The following is a 22,334-nucleotide window of genomic DNA, read 5'->3' as shown; positions in this document are numbered from 1 at the left end:
TGTAGAAGTGCAAAGTTGAATGTTGCTCGAAAAGAGTGTGCTTGTCCGCACTAAATGTCGTATGGAGTCATTTTAACGTGCAGAGCTGTTCAGATATCTAGATATGCCTATGCCCATCATTCTTTTTTTTTTCCAATATCGAAGTCTCATCAGCTACATAAAAAAAAATAAAAGCAAGCATAGCCAAGCATCAGAGACCTGAAAATCGATTAACTGAAAGGAGCGACAAAGAAGGAACATGAATCTCGATCACACACTGTATGTATACGATTACTGCTAACGACGGTGATTGCTTTTCGATTTTACTAACAAGTTTCCAAAGAAAGCTCGAAATACCATTTGAGGATGCCAAGCAGGCCAACATAGCGGTGGACGTGTTAAAGCCGGATCCAATATTGAGACCCCAGGATTTCCAAGTGAGTTATAAAGCTAGGGACAATGTATTTGTGGCCGAATTTGAGAGCATTGATGACAGAGTACTGAGGGTCGGGGTGAGTAACGTCATTGACAGTCTTAAGACCATCATCGAAACGATGGATGAACTGTCATAGAAAAGCGGCGGTCGTTTGTATAGGGTTTGTGTAATATAAATAGTAGGGCATAATTTCAAGTTTCTTGATTGATATTGAAATCCGACCAGGAACTTTTAGGTCACAACGGAAGCGACGCGGTTGTGTGGCGGCAAGGTCGGAAAATTCCATCTTTTTTCCCAAATAGTGCAAGCCTCCTAAACTAAACGTTTCATAGCCGACCCGTGAAACAGGCATGCTCAGTACTGCGACCATTAGGAATTTCGAGATAATGCACTTGAACCCCTCTCTGTCACAGTGCAGTTCTCAGATGGTGTAAATGATACAAAAATTTCCCTGTGCCAGCCGTATTTTAGCGCAGTCCGACTCTTGCCCTAACCCTAATTCCGCCCTTTTACGGGGCCCCCAGCTCTTGCCCTGATCGGCCGGAATTGCAGCCCTGAAAATCCCGGCCTCGCACAATTTTTGATCTGGTGATCAAAAATTCAAAGGGAAATCGTCTAATGAAGCAACCTTGTTCTTTCTGGAATTTTTTTTTTTTCATATCAATAGAAGGTTCCTAGTATAGAATGAATTTAGAAAAAACATAGAGACTTTATCCATATAAATTTGATATTTTTGAAATCAAGTTCATATAGTACTTACCGCTTGTAAGCAGACCATTCTGTGTTGCAATATCTTTAGACACTTTGCTTTGTTCATTGAAGTCACCTCTTTTTTGTTCTCTAGGGAAATAAACTAAAACGTAAAACGAACAAAATAGATCAAGTAGTTAGGTTTTGTGATTTTTCAATCTCAGCAAAAACAGACCTTTGTATTAACCATTGGTCACTAACTTCACTCCAACTTCACGCTCATTGTTATCTCCACAAGAAGATAATTGATATTTTTTGGACGATATAACAGATATTCAGGGACAATTGTTTTTTCACATCAAGGCCAGATTTCCATTTTGACCATTAGCATGCCTCAAATATCGATTCAAACCCCATTCGACATAATAACTAATTCATTTACTGCAATGCATTCCTCAGAGACACAAGACAATAATAACAATATAGACATATTTAGACCAATTTCTCCAAGCGCTGCCCTGCGTCAGAAGAGACACGGATCCAACTCCTATATCTACAAAAATCAAAAACGAATAGCAAGACCCGACGATAAAATCTTAAATGCAAATATCAACATCAACTATATCGACCACAACTCCATAGTTAATGAAAATGCAACTCCGGTAAAATCTGTATTGTCAAGAAGACCAAGTTTAAGTAAAAAATCAAATAACGTGACACCGCAACCTTCCTTTTTAGTAACAGAGCCACCCAAATCTCCATTCTATGTTACAAATCAGTCTTATACTAATATAGATGTAGCACTGAGTGCGAATAATAACGGAATCACCAATAATAATAACCAATACACTAACATGAACACTTATAACAGTATTAATAATAATTACAACAATATTGAAGGCTATTCTGGAAATGCCGTGCTGCCTGGGAACGATGATATGTTCATTAATACACAATCTAACAAATATAGGAATAATTCCACATCAACCGCTATAATAAATGATGTTTCCGATAATTTTGTGAATAATATGAATACTGATATCCAACAAAATGAAAATATATACCAGGATCAAAATTTTAATGATGATACCGGAAACAATAATGCAGAATCTGATAATAATCAAAATAATAGCAACGATGAATCTAACAATCAAAATTCTGAAGATAACAACGATAATCCAAACAATAACAACAATAACGTGGAGGAAACTTCAGTTACTAAAAAGACAAGTCGAGTTCTGATAGAAAAGTTACAAAATATATATAAAATCATTGTCAAGCAAGAAATGGAGTTACAGCAGCGGTGTTCCCAGTTGACTACTTCTCAGACGACTGAATTGAAAAACTTATGGTCAATTTACAAGCTTAATACAGATCTGATCAATAATTACATCACCTTTATAACAACTGCATTATTACCTTCACAATCATTGCAGGACATACAAATTGGCGAAGAAATCGTAGAAATTTATAGAATTGAAAGACGATTGTGGGTTTATGGTACAATAACATTTTTAGACGTTTTAAAAAATTTCTCAAATTTCATGGATCCAGAAGTTTGCTCACAATTTATAACGCATGTTTTTATTTCTCTATCAACGATGCTAATTGATTTGCCCCCAAAACATTCAATCCCTTGGTTACAAAGACTAGGTGATCTCTCAAGAATGGCTATTGCACTATATCCATCAGGATTTATTGATTGGAAGTTAAGTGCAGAGCATTGGTATATGGAAGCAATGAAATTTACCTATAGTCATGGTAAATTGTACTACCATATGTCGACAGTACAACAAAACACTTTAGAAGCTTTTGTTAACTTGGGTAAAAGTGTCTTCTGTCAAGATACTTTCACCCCCTCACAACAGTACATGCAATTGGTTATTGATAACATTTATCAGAGGACTTTTGTTGACAGGAATAAAAATGGAAATGTTAGAAATTCGGACTTAATTGACTATTTAAAACATAGTGAGGTCATGCTGTTGCCAAGCTTTTTAGAGAATGAAGATTTACAGCAAGTCGTTCTAAACTATTTCAATGATAGATTTGGTGTTGATTATAATGACAATAATATATTCGAAACTCAAGATATGTTTTTCCAAGTTCCTGCCTCCCTAAGATTCTATTTCAGGCATGCACCTGCATTTGCGGAATCGCATATTTTGCAACTAGTTGGATTTGGTAATCCAAAAAATCCCTTTGCATTACTTTTCGATTTGCCCAATTTTTTGAAAGAGAGAAAAGACAAAAAGGAAAAGAACAAATCAAAATCATCCACTGAAATATCTACAATGTCAATAGACACAAACGATAGTAGGGGACCCATATTAAACACCTCTGCCTATGTAAATGAAGGAAATATAGTGACTGAGTATTTTGATAATATTGATTCACTACGGCTGCCAATTGACCATCCCAATATACTAGTGTGGTTGAAGTCGTTGGAACATCTTAATATGACTTCACTTAAGTGTAGCGTGATTGTTTTAAGAAAGTTTTTGCGTGGCCCCCTTTTAATCGCATTGCCACATGTACTTCCTTGGACTTATTTCATTATAGCGACATTTCTAAAGGCTCAAAGCTCAAAGAATACCAGCAGCGTAAAATTTTGGACCATTGTTATGAGAAGAATATTGCCATGGAATACATTAACAAGCTTTTTGAATGTTTTATTGGCATACATTTTGGATAACTTTTACCAGACAGAATCAATAGCAAAACTATGTGAAACTTATTCCAATTTTGAAAATTTTTATGAACTGTTGGATTATTTCAATAGAAATGAAAATTTACCTGAAATCTGGAAATGTTGGGGAACATTATGGTTTGATGTAATTTCCAACAAACGTGCCTTAAATGCAGATACTTTTAATGGACTTGGTATTGAGGATCATATGTTCCTAGATTTTCCACTGGATGGTATAGGCTTTGATGAATTGGATGAAACGGGTGAAAATTTTTGGAACCGTGCACTTAGAATAGTATTTTTATTCAAAGGCATTGCTGAAAACTTACAAACAGGTCTCAGAGTCAGTAGGACTGCCCCTGTTCACTGTAGGAGGGATGACATCGATCCTAATCATATATTAAAATCATTCTCTTTCAAAATGGAAGGATTTGACGAATCTTCCTACTCAGGTCAACCTTTTTCCACAATTAACAAGTTACTACCACTGTTCGAAAACATTGACGAAACAAACCTTGATTTTGATGCTAGACCAATGCTTAGTGTTGTAAAGGGTGAGAACATATTTGAATATGTTGGTTATAAAAAGTTATTTCTGAATAATCATTCATTCGATAGAAACGGAGAATTGGTAAGCTCTTCGATTTATACTGCATGGGTTATTGATAACGACAATTCCCTGAACAATAGCCAGGGTAATCAATATACCTCAAATATGCAAATGACCCAGCAGCAACGACAGTTGCTGCCTCCCGAGCAGCAAAATTTCCAAATGAGGAATTTTGCTTCTAATGAAGACACAGAGGATGATTTTAATTTCGAGCTTTATATGAATCCTGAAAAGCTGAACAAGAATATGGATCAAGCTAGTATATGGACTACCGCAAATGACGAAATAAATAGGAACATCACTTATTTTGTTTTTGACGCCACGTCATGGCTGAGACACTTCGCCCATATTTATAAGCTATCGACCAATAATGTACTGAATTTTGCCGTATGCTTAACTACATTTCAGGAACTGAGATTTTTGAGGAAGTCCAAGGATGAAAACGTCGTCGGGGCTGCTGCAAGAGCCATAATTACAATGAGACAGCTATACAGTGAGGGAAAATTATTGCCTCTGAGATTCACAGGAAATGTTGCGACAGATATCGAAGAACACTTAGAATTTGAGGAACAAATTACCTGGCGTTCCCATGTCGATGAGTTTGTAATTGAAGCAGTTGTTAAGGCACAGAATAAATTCATTTCTGCGAATGAGTCTGTCACATTACGAAAGGGCTTTAATCATGTTGTCTTGGTTACAGATGACATCAACATGAAGAGAAAAGCCCAAGAACAAGGCATTAAAACATTTACTACTCATTTTATTTTTTCGGTTTGCAGGAAACTGGGTATTCAAGATAATGTCTGCACAAATTAATTAATTACTTTTATATATAGTCGGAACATTACATAGTACAAAATTATTCTTTTATTTATTATGAAGAAAGATATTACGGGCATTAAAAGAATATCAGCCATTATTATTACTAGTAAGTACAAGTTATGTAGGTGTGGTAAACCTATTGCTCATAGGCGGTTGTCCTAACAATATTATCATGCGCAGTATCGGTAGCAGCAAGGATGTCTTCGTCATTATCAATTTCTTTGTTGTTACTTAGTGTTTCTAGAAGTAAATTTTTTATAGTAAATTTTTGGGCAACACTTGGGTTTAATGCATCTAATTCCTCTTCTGTGAATATCATGGGAAAAACAAAAGTGAAGATGACGGTTAGTAGTAGAACAATTGGAAATCCAATTGCCCCCTTTGTGTTTGTGATTGCAAATTCAGCAGTAAAGCCAATCATACTAAATGAAACAAATAGCGCAATCTTTTTGTAGGACAAATAGCTTAATTTTGAATCAGCCTTTGTATTAGAGTCTGTAAATATCCAAACTATCCTGGATATTATTGCATTCCCCATCAATCCTTCAAATCCCATAATGAAAAATAAACCAGACAATACGGCTTGAGGGATTTGACCAAGACAAATTAGAAACGGTCTTGCCATTGTAGCTAGCATTAAGATACCTTGTACAGTATTCGTGAATCTTTGCTCCACACACTTAATAACATTTCCACTAGAGCCATATACCAGCAAAGATTCCGTATGGAGTGGCGCTTGTGGTATCAACCCATTCGGTGCAGGTAGTCCTAAAACTCCACTAATACCAGTTGTAATACCCAATAAGAAGAAATCCCAATGAAATGCGGAAGGCTTTGTCAATTTATATTTAGCATTTTGGGCCATTAATGATGAAACATTGTGGTCGAAATAGAATAAAATTGTTAATATTATTCCGAAAGGTAAAGCTAGGAAGACATTACCTACCATTATTGACTCATAGGCTAGCCATGTGGAACGATCTCTAGAACCATTATTTGCGGTAGGAATGAAAGATTTAGTAATTGGTAACTTTGAAAAATGTACATTACTTATATCACCACCAAAATGAATAAAAGCGGACCAAAAGAGCACAGATAGCGCTGTTGAGTAATCAGATATAAAACACCTTATACGTTCAGTTAAGATAGGGAACTTCCGTGCTTGTTTGAAAGTAAAACCGAAAATGAACATTAACAATGCTACAGTGACATTGGCAAAACCTGACGCTAATGGATTGCTACTTGTATCATCATTAAATTGATTGGTTAGAATCTGGATACCTTTTTGTATATATATGATATTGATGAATAAACCAAATATGTCACAAGGAAATGTGGTGACGTATTGTAAAAAAGCCACAACATTCATAATTGCTATGATAAGATGTAAAACCATTGCCCAAATAGAAATCCAAAACATAAACCCGAAGTAATTGATTTTGAGAGGTTTAATAATTTCGTAGACCGTATAATTAAAGATGGTGATAGGCCCTGTTACACCAACGATACATAAGGGTTGACCTGACAAGATACCGAAGATGATACCTGCCATAGCACTAGATAATAAAATTTCATTAACCCCATAAGAATTATCTGTCCTATCGAACATATCTTGAGCAAATGCTATTGCTGGTAGCAAATTTTCAAAATACGTGGCTATCAAAGAAGGAATAACGCGATAATCCAAGGAATCTTTCCAATCTGCCCAATATATTGGCAGTCTATCCCTCAGATCGAGGTATATACCCGTTCCTATTCTTGGTATTCGAACCTTCTTTGAAACACTTACATTTTCTACTGTGATATGTTCTTCGGTGACATAACTTTTTTTCATTGTACCTCAAATGTATTGTAATATGGCATCGTTCTACTTGATCTTCACATTGGGAAGCAGTACTTTTTATTATTTTTTTTTGTCGAGCGATGTATAGAAGGCATCACTTGAAGATTGAAAAAAATGCTAAGTTACGTGAATGAAGTGTAAAGTAGATCTACTGTGACATTCAGGCACAGGAACAATATCGTCATGCATCCCTTCCCCTTAAACAACCAATTTTATGAATTACGTATTTTCAAATTTGACTCCCTTTTGAAATTAATTATACCCTATCAATGATTAAATAAAACCTGTCATAGTCCTATATGCTCCGTAATCTCGGTTCCCATCGTTACTCATAAAAAAAAGTTCTTTATCTCCATTCGTGCGATCTTTCTACCACACATCTCTTGAGTGGGTAATTCAATGCAGCCAATAAGAATATCACACAAACACAATACAAGCTCTTTCGCATCAATGGCTGAAAGCCACTAATACGGAAAGATGGAAGCGATGTCCCTTTTCTCTTTTCGCCGAAATGGGAAAAATAGCACGATGACAGCCACTTCCCGATTATTTCCGATGAATTACGCCTAATTTTTTTTTTTTTGGGTCTGAAAGATAAAATTAGAGTTGGGCGGCTAAGCGATGTAGTAACTAATAATAATGAACAATGCTCTATGATCTTTTTTTGTGTCTGGTGGACAGGACAAGGAAATATGGGGAGGACACGAAATGGAAATATTTGATATATAAGAGACCGATTATTATGGCAACATTCTGAAATTGGAGTCCATTTTACAATTTGTGTCTGGTTCTGATATGCAAACTGCCATTTCAACGACAGATAATTTTATGCCTAAGATACTATTATATTGATAATAACAAAAGAAGTTAATACAAAAAACAACTACCTCAAACAACCAAGCAGAAAAAATCGTATTATATTCAATCATGTCTCCTTCCAAAGTCACTACTCCATTGAAAGATTTAAACGCCGTCGAGCAAAAAATTAGACAGGAATTAGATTTGAGTTCTGGTGTCACTACTATTAGACGTAATGCTCCTGTTTCTGTTCTTTATGAAGACGCTTTGAAAGATGAAAAAAATACCATCATTTCTTCTACAGGTGCGCTTATTGCTTATTCTGGCGAAAAAACAGGTAGATGTCCAAAAGATAAACGTATTGTAGAAGAGTCTGACTCTAAAGAGGATATTTGGTGGGGTCCAGTCAATAAACCATGCTCCGAAAGAACATGGGAGATTAATAGAGAAAGAGCCGCTGACTATTTAAGAACAAGAGAACATATCTATATTGTTGACGCTTTTGCTGGTTGGGATCCAAAATATAGAATTAAAGTTCGAGTTGTATGCGCAAGAGCATATCATGCACTTTTCATGACAAACATGCTTATTAGGCCAACAAAGGATGAATTAGAAAATTTTGGTGATCCTGATTTTACCGTTTGGAATGCAGGTCAGTTCCCTGCTAACTTCCATACTGAAGATATGTCATCAAAGACCACGATCGAAATTAACTTCAAAGCCATGGAAATGATTATACTTGGTACAGAATATGCAGGAGAAATGAAGAAAGGTATTTTCACTGTCATGTTTTATTTAATGCCAATCCATCACAATGTTTTAACTTTACATTCCTCGGCAAATGAAGGTATCGAGAAAAAAGACGTCACTTTATTCTTTGGTTTAAGTGGTACTGGGAAGACTACTTTATCTGCTGACCCCCATAGACTTTTGATTGGCGATGATGAACATTGTTGGTCAGATACCGGTGTATTCAATATTGAAGGTGGTTGTTATGCTAAATGTATCAATCTTAGTGTAGAGAAAGAACCGGAAATTTTTAATTCTATAAAATTTGGTTCAATATTGGAAAATGTAGTTTATGATCCAAAATCTCGTGAAGTTGATTACGATGATTCTTCCATCACTGAAAATACAAGATGTGCTTACCCTATTGAGTTCATTCCAAGCGCTAAGATTCCATGTATAGCTAACTCACATCCAAAAAATATTATTCTTTTAACTTGTGACGCTTCTGGTGTTTTACCTCCAGTTTCAAAATTAACATCAGATCAAGTCATGTATCATTTCATATCTGGTTACACGTCAAAAATGGCTGGCACAGAACAAGGCGTTACCGAACCCCAACCAACTTTTTCGTCTTGTTTCGGTCAACCTTTCCTAGCACTACATCCGATGAAGTATGCTACAATGTTGGCAGAAAAAATGGAAAAACATAAGGCTAACGCCTGGTTAATAAATACTGGATGGACTGGATCATCTTACATTGCAGGCGGGAAAAGATGTCCATTACCCTATACAAGAGCCATTTTAGATGCTATTCATGATGGTTCTCTAGAAAAGGAATCTTTTGAAACCTTACCGATTTTTAACTTAAAGGTTCCTAAAAATGTAAATAACGTCCCAACTAAGTTATTAAACCCATCGAAGAATTGGTATGAAGGCGAGCTCAAATATTCAGGTGCTGTCAAAAAATTATCCAAACTATTTATTGAAAACTTCAAAACCTATGAGGATAAAGCAACGAAAGAAGTGTTAGCTGCCGGTCCACGACTTTAGTTCCCATATTGAAAAAAAATAGTCTAATATATAATATATATAAATGCAACTTATATATGAGAATATTGATAATGATTAAGATTAAACAAATTATTACATTTAAAACGCTAGCTGGCTATTCAATTCTTTCATAAAATAAAACATAAACTTTACTACTATCAAACTCATCTTTTTCAATATTAAATGACTCTTTTTTGTTTATCGTATTATTTGAATTCAATTTTTTAATAACTTCATCATCAAAATTGTACCACTGCTGTTCATTTAAGTCAAGACTGTGATTTAAGTCCTTATTAACAATAGAAGTATAATGCCCTTTCGTCAAGCCACCTTGGTGATTGATTAAACCGTATAGTTTGTACTTGACGACATCAATATTATTTTTCATTATGATATTCAATATTAGTGGATACGTTATGACGGCATTATTCTTTTTTGTAGAATTATAATAAAATCTTGATAAATGAATGACTAGAATGGGTGGTAATTTGATGAAATTCAACTGCTTAAGGGTTATTAGTTTCTCATTTTTATATTTATTTTTGTTCTTACCATCAGATTTATGATGATGATGATGATGATGGTGACGATGGTGATTACCACTCGAAGGAGATAAAACTTTATGAAGCTTGAAAAAATTCAATGGATTTATACTCTTATTTTTTACTCTGTTTTCTACAGTGGCTGGCGAATCGGCCTCATCATAAGTCTCAATAGTGGTTGGGCAACATTTTGGACAGTTCCAAGCATTTTCACCAGTTAAAATTTCATCACTCGTGAAAAAATTTATACAGTCCTCCAACTTAACCCTGTTTTTGCTGTTTTCTTTAGCAATTTTTGGTATTGCCAACGAAAGCATGTAGAACATCGAATAATTGTAGGACGTATTACCACATCGTTGACACTGCAGGCAATTTTCAATTTGGCCCTGAAATATCAGGTCTATTGGTGACTTACCGTTAGCTTTTAAGTTATTCTGTAACCATGGCATATACTCTTTACCTAAATTTATGTCATCGGAAACGTAGTTGTTACTTATTAAATCATCTGTGTAAACTAATTCATCATGTAAAATATCCAACAAGATAACAAGGAACTCTTGCGTATCTTGCTGATCCTTAGGAATGTTCAGATCTGGTCTCAAAAGAGAAAACTGTTGCAGAAAATTTTTGGGTATCACTGAAGTGCCTCCATTTTCATACATTGTCAATAGTAATCTTGCAAATGGTTCTGAAATTTTCGTCTCTGCATCCTTCTTTATGAAGTCCTTATATNNNTATTCAGAAATAAATAAATCTCTGAGGACTTTAGTCCCAAATAAACACTGAACCATACTATTGATATAGCACGTATTACCCTGGTTTCTAAGACCAACAAGAGACAACATTTTAGGAATATTATCTGTTGCATCAATAATTGGTACTGTATGCTTCTTAATTTCCGCTGGCCTAGCTAGCACGAATGATAGGCTTTCAGTCATCAACGTGCTCGATCTTTTAGGTGTTGATAACGTTCTTTGAGGATTCGAGGGAACATGCGAGAGAGTAGGTTTTCTAGAGAGTACTGACGTACTGCTACGATCCCTCGATAATCCACTCCTTATACTTGGTTCTGTATATGCCCTTTTCTTGAGAATTCTTCGATTGATGCCGCTCAAATCTTGTTCCAATATTGAAACACTTTTTTCTTTGACTGTGTCAAGGATGTTTTTCATCGAGATCTGACCTTCATAGTCAATCTTGAGATCCTTATATCGTGTGAACAACTTATTTTTTGTCTGAAACTGTACACAGTATGGTATTATCAGAAATAAGTAGAAGCTACCATTTACGAATGCTAATGTGGCTTGTCTTTTCCTTGATTTATGGCTCGTGTAAACTTTGAAAAGGTCTAACAGATAGGTTGTATGGTCCAAAAGATCATTAAGCCTTTCCAATCTAAGCTTGGTATAATAATCTTTGATATCATGCTGGAATATTGAATCAACCAAGCTAGGTAAATCGTCCATCTCTATGTCAGAGAAAATAGGATCGCCATCAAGGCTAGAATCCTCCAGATTCATTTTGTCTGAAGATAATGATGCCATGTCTCTTGTCTAACCTTTATAGGTCGAGAAACTATACTCTAAACTGCTTGAAACCACTTCAAATGATGCACTCTTTCCATTGATTGTCTTCATTATCTACTTAAAAGGACCTTTTCTTTTTGAACTTAGATTTTCGGAGAATACCTAATCAGGTATAGTCATTCCATATTTGTTCATCTATTTCCGCGATAGGAAGGTGTTCGAAATGTAATTAGATTTGGCTGGGAAAGTTAAGAACGACCGGGGTAATTCCGGACGTGTTGCGCTCTTCTTTTTTTTTTTTGTTTTTATCGTGTTCCAGTCATCGAGCGCAGGAACTGTCACAACAAGAAACGAATCTCATCGAGAAAATGAAAAATTTTTGATTAGACTATATGACTATTAACGGTTGATTTACATACGAAATACCGTTAAGTGCAAGCTACTAATCCCCACTTCCCATTACAAAAGCTTTTGTTTTAGATAACTAAGCTTATATGCTGAAGGTCTAACAAGAGCTGCTCTTTTTTTCGTACGGTTACGTGCTTTTCTTTTATCTACATTTTCCCATTGCATCAAAGAAGTCTAATTGCAAGAAGGAACACTGACAAATAACAAGAGCGTATTGGGATACGAGCCATAGGAAATAGATTAAGGTGTACTAAGTAATAGTCATAGGGAAAATAGCGAATACCCTCACAAGATAACAATGTCAGCATCCAGCGATAAAAGACTCAAAAAAGCAAGATCAAAAAAGTTTGACTCTTTTGACCTTCTGGATATTACGGAGTCGTTAGGGTACCAGACACATAGAAAGGCTGGAAGAAATTCATGGAATAAAGAAGACGACCAGCAGTTGATAGATCTTGTTAATTCTGCTTTGATTGAAATGAATTACACAAATGGACTTTCTGATATTAAATCAATTCAAGAATCCATTGAAATTTCAAAGAAAATAAGTTGGGAAAATTTGGCTTCCAAGTTTGAAAATAGTCTGCGAACGGGCAAAGATTTAAGAAAGCGTTGGACCGGTTCGTTAGATCCCAATCTTAAGAAAGGTAGATGGACTAAGGAAGAAGATGAGTTACTAGTTAAAGCTTACGAGAAACACGGATCTCATTGGCTGAGCGTATCAATGGAAATTGCAGGAAGGACCGAGGATCAGTGTGCAAAGAGATATATTGAAGTTTTAGGCCCTACCAGTAAAGGCAGATTAAGGGAGTGGACTGTAGAGGAAGACTTAGCCCTCATAAGTAAAGTCAAGAAATATGGTACCAAATGGAGAAAAATATCATCAGAAATGACTTTTAGACCAAGTTTGACGTGCAGAAATAGGTGGAGAAAAATTATTACCTTAGTAGTGAGAAATCGTGCTAGCGAAGAAATTACTAAAGCAGTTAAGGAAAACAAAAATATAGATCTAACGAAAATGAACCCCATTCCATCTAGCAAGTCCGCAAGCGCATTAAGTGACTTTACAGATAACGGTGCTGCGAGTGGCACCACTTCAAACAATAGCTTAGTGCTCAACTCCTTCGACACACCCCAATTGATAGGAACATCTTCAAGTCATCCTTCATTAGCAGGCTTTAATGATCCTCTTAGAAGAAATAAATTGATTCAATCTAATGTGAGTAATAGTCGCTCAGCAAGTCCGTCTTTTGAGATAGCAGAAACATCTCAACAAAAGTCAGCAGAACAACGACAAAAAAATTTTGCATCACCCCTCTCCTCACTGGAGAACACTGGTCGACCAAAACAAGATTCCGTATCTGTGGATACTGAAACCGAATGGAAGTTTATTTTGAAAGACGGGAAGGGACTTTCAATTTCTAACGGCAGAATAAGTAATAGCGAGTTAGTAACTGAGCTGCTTGAACAAGCCAAGAAATATTCACTAAAAATATCCGTTCATCAACATATCCACAACCATTATGGCCCACACATAAATGCAAATAGTAACATAAGCCGATCAATGTCAACTGAAAACGTTAGGACAAGTGTTGCTTCTGCATCGAGTATAGCGTCATCTACTACAAATGGTCAGAATACTCCAAATTCTATGGCAAATAATATGAAAAATGAATTCACCGCACCATTTGAGAGAACAGATTTTGTCGCCAAAAACCAATACGGACATGTTCAGAATAGTACGAAGTTTAGTTTTTCGCCTAATACCCAGGTACCAAACAGTACAGGAAGTACTCCAAATCTCTTTTATCCAAATCTTTCTAATAATGCTGATAATAATATTCCAATAAACATATCACAAAGTGCGATAGATGCTAGCGCAAGCGCTAGTACAGGCACTACTAACTCCTTCAACACTCTATTACACGCGGTAGGGAATGGTGGTACTGAATTACCCAAAGAAATTGAGCCGAATAGATTATCTCATTTCAACTATCTACCACCTACTATCAAGCCGCAATTGGAATCTTCTGACATTTCAAAGTCAGCTCATTTAAGTAGAATACTTAATCCAAGCCCCAATAATCATATTCAAAGTCCATTAAGTGGTGTTAGTAGCAATGTAAGTACCTCTGGTAGTAAAAGTAGTTTAAGAAAAAGGAAAAAGAGGAAGAAGAATAAAGAATCCCAACATTCTAGTTATAAAATTGAAGAGGAACAGGATGGTGTAGACTTTTGGGAAACATTAAGTAAATTGTCATACAAGCACCAGAAGCCGGCAGATGGGGGAGATAATAACACGGAAGATTCAAGTAATACAATATTGCCTTTGAATCCTAGTTGAACGTTATGTGAATCATTATAGTACAAGTGAATATTATATGACATTGTATATATGCATATAGATATATGAGTGAGTCTTATTTTAATTTTTTTTCATTTTTATTTTGGTTTTAAAGAATCGATAAATTGTCTTTTGTTTTCAGAATAGTTAGTGAACTCATTTTCATATTGATCTTCTTCCGTTATTTGATTTTCATCATCAATGTTATAATTATTTTTGAGATAATATGTATCAGTGACGTCGTTTGTATCAGTAGTTTTTGGAGTAGCAAACACGTTAGGTATATTATTTGAAGGTTTTGACAATGATGTCATAGATGAAGTTCTTGTATGGAATGATGGATTTGAATGATTTGCTAAATTTAGCTTGCTTAAGTTAGAAGATGGACGTCTTGGATAGTAGGAGCCTAGATCTAGGTCATCTGCGGATATATTTTTCATTAATGTTTCATTTTTATTGTTTGCGTTTGTGTGCAAAGAGAGTGTAGATGCTTTTTCAGAAAAGAATCCTGATTTAGTGTCATCAAGAACCGGGATCATTTGGTCATATATACTTGGCTTGAATTTGTTTATTGAGGAGTTTGAAAAAGAGGTAATGGAGCTAGCATCATGGTTCGTTGCACCAGTTGGTGTAGCAGAACTAGAAATGTCTGATCTCTCGAGATTAGGACGCTGGTGTTCATTTAACCGCAGAGATCTCATTTTCTTACGATATGCAGGAATATAGTTATTATTTACCTTATTATCGCGATCCACACTTCCCTGCTTTACTTCCAAAGAACTCAAATTATTGAAGTTCAGTACTTCTGCATCACTATGAGCAGGATTCTCCACATCTGCATCAGCAACGAATTCATCTTTGAATCTTTTCTGTAACCTTATCCAAAATGCACAGGCCACTATTACACCAACACCCACAGGAATACCGACAGCACAACCTACGGCTATGGAAATACTACTCATGTCTCAATTGCGAACACCAATACTATTCTTGTAATTAAGGACTTAACAACAGAAGTAGATCTGATCTTATATTTATCTAAAAATTGTTTATTCTCGACGGAAAAAACTTTTGCCATTAAATTTCCTCGAAGGAAAAAGTTTCTGCGATTTCACATCACGTGATTACACGGCTATACGAAGATAAACAACTGAATATGCCAAACCAACAATCTTCTTCCATTAGAACCCCGAGATCCATGTAACATTTGACAATGCTGCTTAATGGAACAATATGTTAATTAGTTAATCAATGATTTCACCGCTAGGGCCAATTGTTACAAAAAAAAAAAGAGCCATAACCAGTAACATTAACCGGTGCACAGAACATTCGACTACCTCGTTCCCACCAATATCAACCAGCTCTTCTTACTTAGCCAACTCCAGCACCAATAGCTGTAGCTTGCTCTCGCTTGCTGTGTGATGGCCACTCTCTTTATGTGATTTTGAACACTCTTCTTTTTTTTTTTTAATGCGGAGAACGACGAAATATTCGGGGTTAAGCGTCCAATGGAATTCCGGATCAAATGGGACGCGATGAGCTTCCCCAAAGGCTTCGCAAAGGTATAAAAAGGGCGTGCTTTATGATGATGAATATTTCATCTCAAATACCTTCTCTCAGATTAAATTATCTACTATTCATACATCAACTATGTCACAGAGATTACATGATATAAAGGAACATATTACAAGCAAGCTATCGTCAAACGCCAGGAGCGATCGTTCAGCTGATGATGTCGTCATTGTGTCAGCTTATCGCTCCCCTATTGCAAAAGGGTTCAAAGGTTCATATAAGGATGTTAATACTGATTACTTGTTGACGCAATTCTTGCTCAGTTTTATTGACAAATTTCCCGGTTCACTGAAGGACCATTTGGAATTGATTGAAGATATTACTTGTGGGAACGTTTTAAATGTTGGTGCCGGTGCTACTGAACACAGGGCTGCTTGTCTTGCCGCAGGCATCCCATACAGCACTTCTTTCAATGCTGTCAACAGACAATGTTCTTCGGGATTGACTGCTGTCAACGACATTGCTAACAAAATTCAAACTGGCCAAATAGATATCGGACTTGCATTAGGTGTCGAATCAATGTCGCAAAATTACAAGAATCTGAACCCATTGGGAACCATTTCTGATACTCTGAAAAATGATCGTAATGCTAGAAAATGCTTGATTCCAATGGGTATCACTAACGAAAATGTGGCAGCAAATTTCAGTATTGATAGAGCAAACCAAGATAAATTTGCTGCTTCTTCATATAACAAGGCACAACATGCTATCGAAGCTGGCCTCTTTAATGATGAAATTTTGCCAATGAAATTACCCGATGGAACTGCTGTCACTAAAGATGAAGGCCCCAGACCGAATGTCACACCTGAAAGTTTGGGTAGTTTGAGGCCCGCTTTCATCAAAGACAAAGGTACTACCACAGCTGGCAATTCATCCCAGGTTTCTGATGGTGTTGCTGGTGTGCTATTGACAAGAAGATCGGTTGCTGAAAATTTGAACTTACCAATATTGGGACGCTATCTTGCATTCCAAGCCGTTGGTGTTCCACCAGAGGTTATGGGAGTTGGACCAGCTTATGCCATTCCAAAAGTACTCTCAAAAGTCAATCTAAGCATTGCAGATATAGACATTTTTGAAATCAATGAAGCCTTTGCTGCCCAATGTCTCTATTGCTGTAATAAATTAAACATTGATTTAAATAAAGTCAATCCCAAGGGCGGTGCCATTGCTTTGGGACATCCACTTGGTTGTACAGGAGCAAGACAGGTTGCTACCATTTTTAACGAGCTGAAAAGGGACCAAATAGGTGTAGTCAGCATGTGTATTGGAACCGGCATGGGTGCAGCTGCAGTCTTCGTCAAAGAGTAACTGATTTTTTTTGTTGCCGTTGTTGTTTTCTTCGTCCCACACTTCCACTCTTATCTCCCTCACATATAATTTCATATTCATCCTATGTAGATTCCTCCTTTTCGTCAAGATTCCCTTCCTTCATTTAGACGTAGTCCTGTCACTTTCTTCGCATTTAGTGGTGCACTTCTCGTCATCTAAGCCTATTTGGGAATTTGCACCCGCCTCGGCGGAACAGGAAAAATAACAAGATGAAGGAAGAATATGTGAATTATTCGATATGGCTCCGCGCAGAGAAAAAAAAAAGTCTTGGCAAGTTCTAAGATTACGCTGGTTAGATTATATAAAACACGGGTCTTACTGCTGTGCTCTTATTGTTCTTTTCCATGTATATTTTTACCAAGTAGTAACAACGAAAAAATGAAGATTTCTACTGTTACAGCTGTAACTGTTGCTGCTCTGTCATCTTTTGTCGCTGCTGAAGAGGTTCAGGATGTCTCAGCCTCTTTAAGCACTGCAATTACAGGTACTCAGGGTGAAGCTACAGTTCCAACTTCAAACCACGAAAAATCCTCGAAGTATAAGAAAGTTAAAAAAAATGCACCAAAGAATCATGTCGATTTCAACAAGAAAGAAACTTCCAACGAGCAAGCTGACTCCGATGACAAGTTGGTCGAGCATTCTGAACCAGAAGCCAATCACAAGTCCAAGAAAGGTAAGCATCAAGATGAAGATTCTACATCCGACTTGAAATCCAAGAAGCATGCCAAATCCAAGGATGCAGAAACCTCTGAACACAAGAAACATGGTGAAAAAGACGTCGAAGAGATCAAGGCTAAGAAGGAAGCTAAGAAGGCTGCCCATGCTAACTCTGAACACAAGAAACATGGTGAAAAAGACGTCGAAGAGATCAAGGCTAAGAAGGAAGCTAAGAAGGCTGCCCATGCTAACTCTGAACACAAGAAACATGGTGAAAAAGACGTCGAAGAAATTAAGGCTAAGAAGGAAGCTAAGAAGGCTGCCCATGCTAACTCTGAACACAAGAAACATGGTGAAAAAGACGTCGAAGAGATCAAGGCCAAGAAGGAAGCTAAGAAGGAAGCTAAGAAGGCTGCCCATGCTAACTCTGAACACAAGAAACATGGTGAAAAAGACGTCGAAGAGATTAAGGCTAAGAAGGAAGCTAAGAAGGCTGCCCATGCTGACTCTGCTGCTACTGAATCTGAGGACAAAGAAGAAAAAATCAGATCCAAGAAGCACGCTAAGGGCAAGAAAGAACATGAATTCGAAGCTAAGGAACAATCCTTTGACGATGAACATGACAAGGTCAGAGCCAAGAAGCACGCTAAGGGCAAGAAGCACCATGAATTTGAAGCCAAGGAACATTCCGATGACGATGAACATGACAAGGTCAGAGCCAAGAAGCACGCTAAGGGCAAGAAGCACCATGAATTTGAAGCCAAAGAACATTCCGATGACGATGAACATGACAAGGTCAGAGCCAAGAAGCACGCTAAGGGTAAGAAGGAAGGTGCAAAATCTGAAAGACATGGTGAAAAAAAGGCTGATAAAGAAGACGAAAAGCCCCAAAATGTTGCTCACTGGATGGACAGAGCTAATGATGACCATGATGATGAACAGAACGGATTTTTAAGCTACCTCACTTCTATGAATTTGTTCGGTAAGAAAAGATCAGTTGAAAAGCGTCATGTTGTTAATGCTGAAGAAAATGCTGCTGCTCAAATTTCACCAAAGGTGGCCTTATTAGGTACTGTTGGAACTGCTGCTTTATTATTACTATAAGAGAAATATTAACAAAATGGCGTTATTTATTTCTTTTTTAATCTTTTTTTAAGTGGACTTTTAGATGAAAGAATTAAATATTTATACTCAAATTTTCGAATATTATTGGATACTCGAATAATTTAATACATGTCTAAAACCTGCTTTTTTTTATTACCGAAAATACTGTGCATATATACCATGAAGAAAAGTCATCAATAGGCTCACTTTACGCAGTACACCCGCATAAGTCAAATCATGCCGAGGAAGTGATTTGGGATATAAGCACAACTATAGCAATGTTTTATGTTAAATGCAGTACCGAGAGCAGCCAATCAACAATAAAATATATAGAAATCGTGACATAGAGTGATTGGAAACCTATTTATTTTAATGATTTTTTTGTTGGATTTCAGTAACAATATTAAGTGAGTTTACAGCAATTTACACACTTTCCTTGCGGTACATTGTTCTATTGTCTATGCTTTATCAATTCGTAAATGATTCGAATGATTCGAAGGGCAGAATAGTGTAGAATGTTGAATTGAGAACAAATATCAGTTATTTTAATAAAAGATTAGATGACTAGTGTATGGGCCACCATAAGAGATACTTGGCTCGTTGGATGAGTCTAATTTGAATGGAAGAGTGGTTGATACGAATACAATCAAATTCATAGTTACAAATGTTGTCAATACCTCATAACAGTTGAAAATGTTATTCCGTGTCATTCTTAGCATTATATACCATTGATGGTGAGAGTATAATTCTTAAAAAGAAGGGTCTCCTGATTTATTGAAAAACATTTCATTTTTAAGGAACATCCAGCTCAAGAAAGCTGTTCATGAGTTATTGGAGTTAAGACATTCTAATCTGTACGTATTTGGTAAACGATCAGGAAAGAGTAGTAACTGATGGAAGGAGTGCTGGTCAGCAATACGCGACCCATCCCTTTAGTCATATCTTTACCTTGTCCCTTCATTCTATGAATTCGACATCGTGCTTGGAAGTAGTAAGTGTACTCTTTTCAGTCAGCTCTGAAGTTCATTGGAAATGTAAGCTGTATCTGTTAGTAAAGGTAATCGTGTAGTTGATTGAATTACATCAAATCTCTTTTTCTCGAGAATCGAAATTTAGAAAAAAAAAAAAAAAATTCGAAGATTCGAAGTTGAAGAAACAGGGAAGAGAGCTGAGAAGAGAGAAGTGACGAGTATAACAGATACAAATGCGAATTAGACTAGGATTAAGATAATTACGGTCAATTGTTATTAAAATGAAGTCTAAAGTATCGAGATCAGTACGATTATTCACCTAGATTTACTGGAGATCTGAATACCAGAAGAAGCTATGAACCAGAATATCGAAGTGTAAGTTGTCATGATTGTGTGTTAAAACGTTAAGTGTTCATATTCTTTGATAGTCACTTGATAGTGGTCATGGTTATAGAGTTATTTTACGCTGATTTGATGTCATTTCTAATCTATCTGAAATGTACAATCAGTTTGATAAGGGGAAGAAGAGTGGATGATAGAGGCCCAAAATAGCAAATTGACAGATTTTTGATAAAGATAATCTGTATTATTAGCAAGTGGTTACGTTGGTGGACTTTCCTGATTTCAATTATCCCCGTATAGCGTTGATCTCTGGAATTGTTGAAACGAAGAATACAATGTCACAGATCTTAAAGATTTTTCATGGTTAAAAGTTGATGACGTTAGTACAAAAAATACACACAGATCTAGAACGTTGGTGTTAGGTGACGTAATTCACAATATTGTCAAATGTAGAAGTGTCGAAGTCAAGTTCTTTAGTCAATTTCTTGAATATGTTCTGGGGAAGTCTTCAGGCAATTGAGTAATGATGTAGAAATAGTGACGAGATGTCGATGAGAAGTAGTCATGAAGCTTCGTTGGTAATTGATCTCTGTATTTGGCTTGATCAGAATTTGAGATTGCGCATGGACGAAGCTGGTTTTCAATAATCTTTCGTAAAGTATAGGTTAGAATTTACTGGTTGTATTTATTCTAAACGATAGTGTTGGCACTGGTTTGTGTTCATTAATTTGGATAATATTCGTATGTGGAAGAATGGAGATGACAATATGAATCGTCTATTCCTATTATTACAAATAAAGAGATGATGGAATGAATGACACCTGCTGGTGGAGTGTTCAGAACGATTATTATAAATGACGCTTGTGATGAAAAATATGTTTAATGTTCATATTTCCACGTTCGAGACTGTAATTTAAGAAGTTATCATGATAATAGGAAAATAATTGGATTCATCGAGTAGCTATGTTCCCTGACAATCAAAGATAAAGCTATTTCAAATAGATGGTGAGTTAGTAAATTATCATTAGTGGAATGTGATCGTGTGTTCAATAATGAGGTTAAGTCACAGATTGACTTGAAAGTGATCCGTGTTAGTTTTAAGAATGAGACGCTTGAACGTTGTGTATGTCATAATACGTTGATTGTCATTGTTATTGAAAGAAATTAGAAAGGATGTCTCAGAGGGCTGCGATTAGAATTTAGATCGACCATTCCTTGAGATGAGTAAAACAGGTCTAGTACGAAGGTATTTCCTTCTGTTATGACCAGGATGAGTCTCTCATTCCATCCAGTTAGACAAAATATGGGCTATTCGATAGGTATATAGGGATGACAGAGATGGACTCTGGTAAATTTACTATATCAAGGCCACAGTAATTGAGTTTGTGGTTCCAAAGTTCCATGTTGTATAATTGTTCTTTGGAAGTAAGGTTATTTATGAGAATTGGAAGGTTTGGCCATGTTTTTTTATGTTGACAGATCTAGTACCAAAGTGATTAAAGTGGTATAAAATGGATGTTCCAAATGTAAACGATAAAGTATTCGAATATTGGATACTTCTACCATTGAAAATGATCCATGGATTTACAAGGACCTTCCTAGGTGTCAAGGAGTGATTATTTTTATTGTGACTGGTAAAAGTCTCTATTGATTAAATGAGTATTATCTAATAGTGATGTGAAGTGGAGTGTCACGCGATAGTATAATGACATTCATTTCTGAGAGGGAAAGTTTGTTGAAAGAGGGTTCTATTGATAAGAAGGAGAATATTTAAAATTCATCTGTCCAAGTTATGAAAGCGTCATTTCAGAAGTTATGTTGTTGGAGATAATAGTTGGCTTCCCCAAGTAATTATATTCATATTAATCAATGATAAGGTTATTCCAAATAGAT

At 36.2% G+C, this 22,334-nt stretch overlaps 9 protein-coding genes across 9 annotated transcripts; 6 read left to right on the top strand and 3 right to left on the bottom strand.

Moving 5' to 3' along the window:
• Positions 1 to 238: 238 nt before the first annotated feature.
• On the top strand, positions 239 to 551 carry PCC1 (chromatin DNA-binding EKC/KEOPS complex subunit PCC1; the record flags this gene model as incomplete). The annotated part of the gene is made up of 2 exons (XM_003958514.1): positions 239 to 258; positions 323 to 551. The coding sequence occupies 2 exons, from the start codon at positions 239 to 241 to the stop codon at positions 549 to 551; spliced, it is 249 nt and encodes an 82-aa protein (XP_003958563.1).
• Positions 552 to 1,494: 943 nt separating this feature from the next.
• Positions 1,495 to 5,220, top strand: ESL2 (Esl2p; the record flags this gene model as incomplete). Its single annotated transcript, XM_003958513.1, has 1 exon — positions 1,495 to 5,220. One exon carries the CDS (start codon positions 1,495 to 1,497, stop codon positions 5,218 to 5,220), a length of 3,726 nt encoding a protein of 1,241 aa, XP_003958562.1.
• A 142-nt stretch (positions 5,221 to 5,362) lies between these two features.
• Positions 5,363 to 7,060, bottom strand: KAFR0H00170 (uncharacterized protein; the record flags this gene model as incomplete). Its single annotated transcript, XM_003958512.1, has 1 exon — positions 5,363 to 7,060. The coding sequence occupies one exon, from the start codon at positions 7,058 to 7,060 to the stop codon at positions 5,363 to 5,365; it is 1,698 nt and encodes a 565-aa protein (XP_003958561.1).
• Positions 7,061 to 7,996: 936 nt separating this feature from the next.
• PCK1 (phosphoenolpyruvate carboxykinase PCK1) lies at positions 7,997 to 9,646 on the top strand (the record flags this gene model as incomplete). The annotated part of the gene is made up of 1 exon (XM_003958511.1): positions 7,997 to 9,646. The coding sequence occupies one exon, from the start codon at positions 7,997 to 7,999 to the stop codon at positions 9,644 to 9,646; it is 1,650 nt and encodes a 549-aa protein (XP_003958560.1).
• A 115-nt stretch (positions 9,647 to 9,761) lies between these two features.
• Positions 9,762 to 11,732, bottom strand: UBP11 (ubiquitin-specific protease UBP11; the record flags this gene model as incomplete). Its single annotated transcript, XM_003958510.1, has 1 exon — positions 9,762 to 11,732. One exon carries the CDS (start codon positions 11,730 to 11,732, stop codon positions 9,762 to 9,764), a length of 1,971 nt encoding a protein of 656 aa, XP_003958559.1.
• A 688-nt stretch (positions 11,733 to 12,420) lies between these two features.
• On the top strand, positions 12,421 to 14,466 carry BAS1 (Bas1p; the record flags this gene model as incomplete). Its single annotated transcript, XM_003958509.1, has 1 exon — positions 12,421 to 14,466. The coding sequence occupies one exon, from the start codon at positions 12,421 to 12,423 to the stop codon at positions 14,464 to 14,466; it is 2,046 nt and encodes a 681-aa protein (XP_003958558.1).
• A 98-nt stretch (positions 14,467 to 14,564) lies between these two features.
• SKG1 (Skg1p) lies at positions 14,565 to 15,428 on the bottom strand (the record flags this gene model as incomplete). The annotated part of the gene is made up of 1 exon (XM_003958508.1): positions 14,565 to 15,428. One exon carries the CDS (start codon positions 15,426 to 15,428, stop codon positions 14,565 to 14,567), a length of 864 nt encoding a protein of 287 aa, XP_003958557.1.
• A 688-nt stretch (positions 15,429 to 16,116) lies between these two features.
• On the top strand, positions 16,117 to 17,346 carry POT1 (acetyl-CoA C-acyltransferase; the record flags this gene model as incomplete). The annotated part of the gene is made up of 1 exon (XM_003958507.1): positions 16,117 to 17,346. One exon carries the CDS (start codon positions 16,117 to 16,119, stop codon positions 17,344 to 17,346), a length of 1,230 nt encoding a protein of 409 aa, XP_003958556.1.
• A 399-nt stretch (positions 17,347 to 17,745) lies between these two features.
• On the top strand, positions 17,746 to 19,128 carry KAFR0H00100 (uncharacterized protein; the record flags this gene model as incomplete). The annotated part of the gene is made up of 1 exon (XM_003958506.1): positions 17,746 to 19,128. The coding sequence occupies one exon, from the start codon at positions 17,746 to 17,748 to the stop codon at positions 19,126 to 19,128; it is 1,383 nt and encodes a 460-aa protein (XP_003958555.1).
• Positions 19,129 to 22,334: the final 3,206 nt, after the last annotated feature.

This window comes from Kazachstania africana, chromosome 8 (genome assembly GCF_000304475.1).
Source record: "Kazachstania africana CBS 2517 chromosome 8, complete genome".
NCBI lineage: Eukaryota > Fungi > Ascomycota > Saccharomycetes > Saccharomycetales > Saccharomycetaceae > Kazachstania > Kazachstania africana.
Note: the sequence above shows the minus strand (reverse complement) of the source record. Positions and strands in the feature narration are given on the sequence as shown.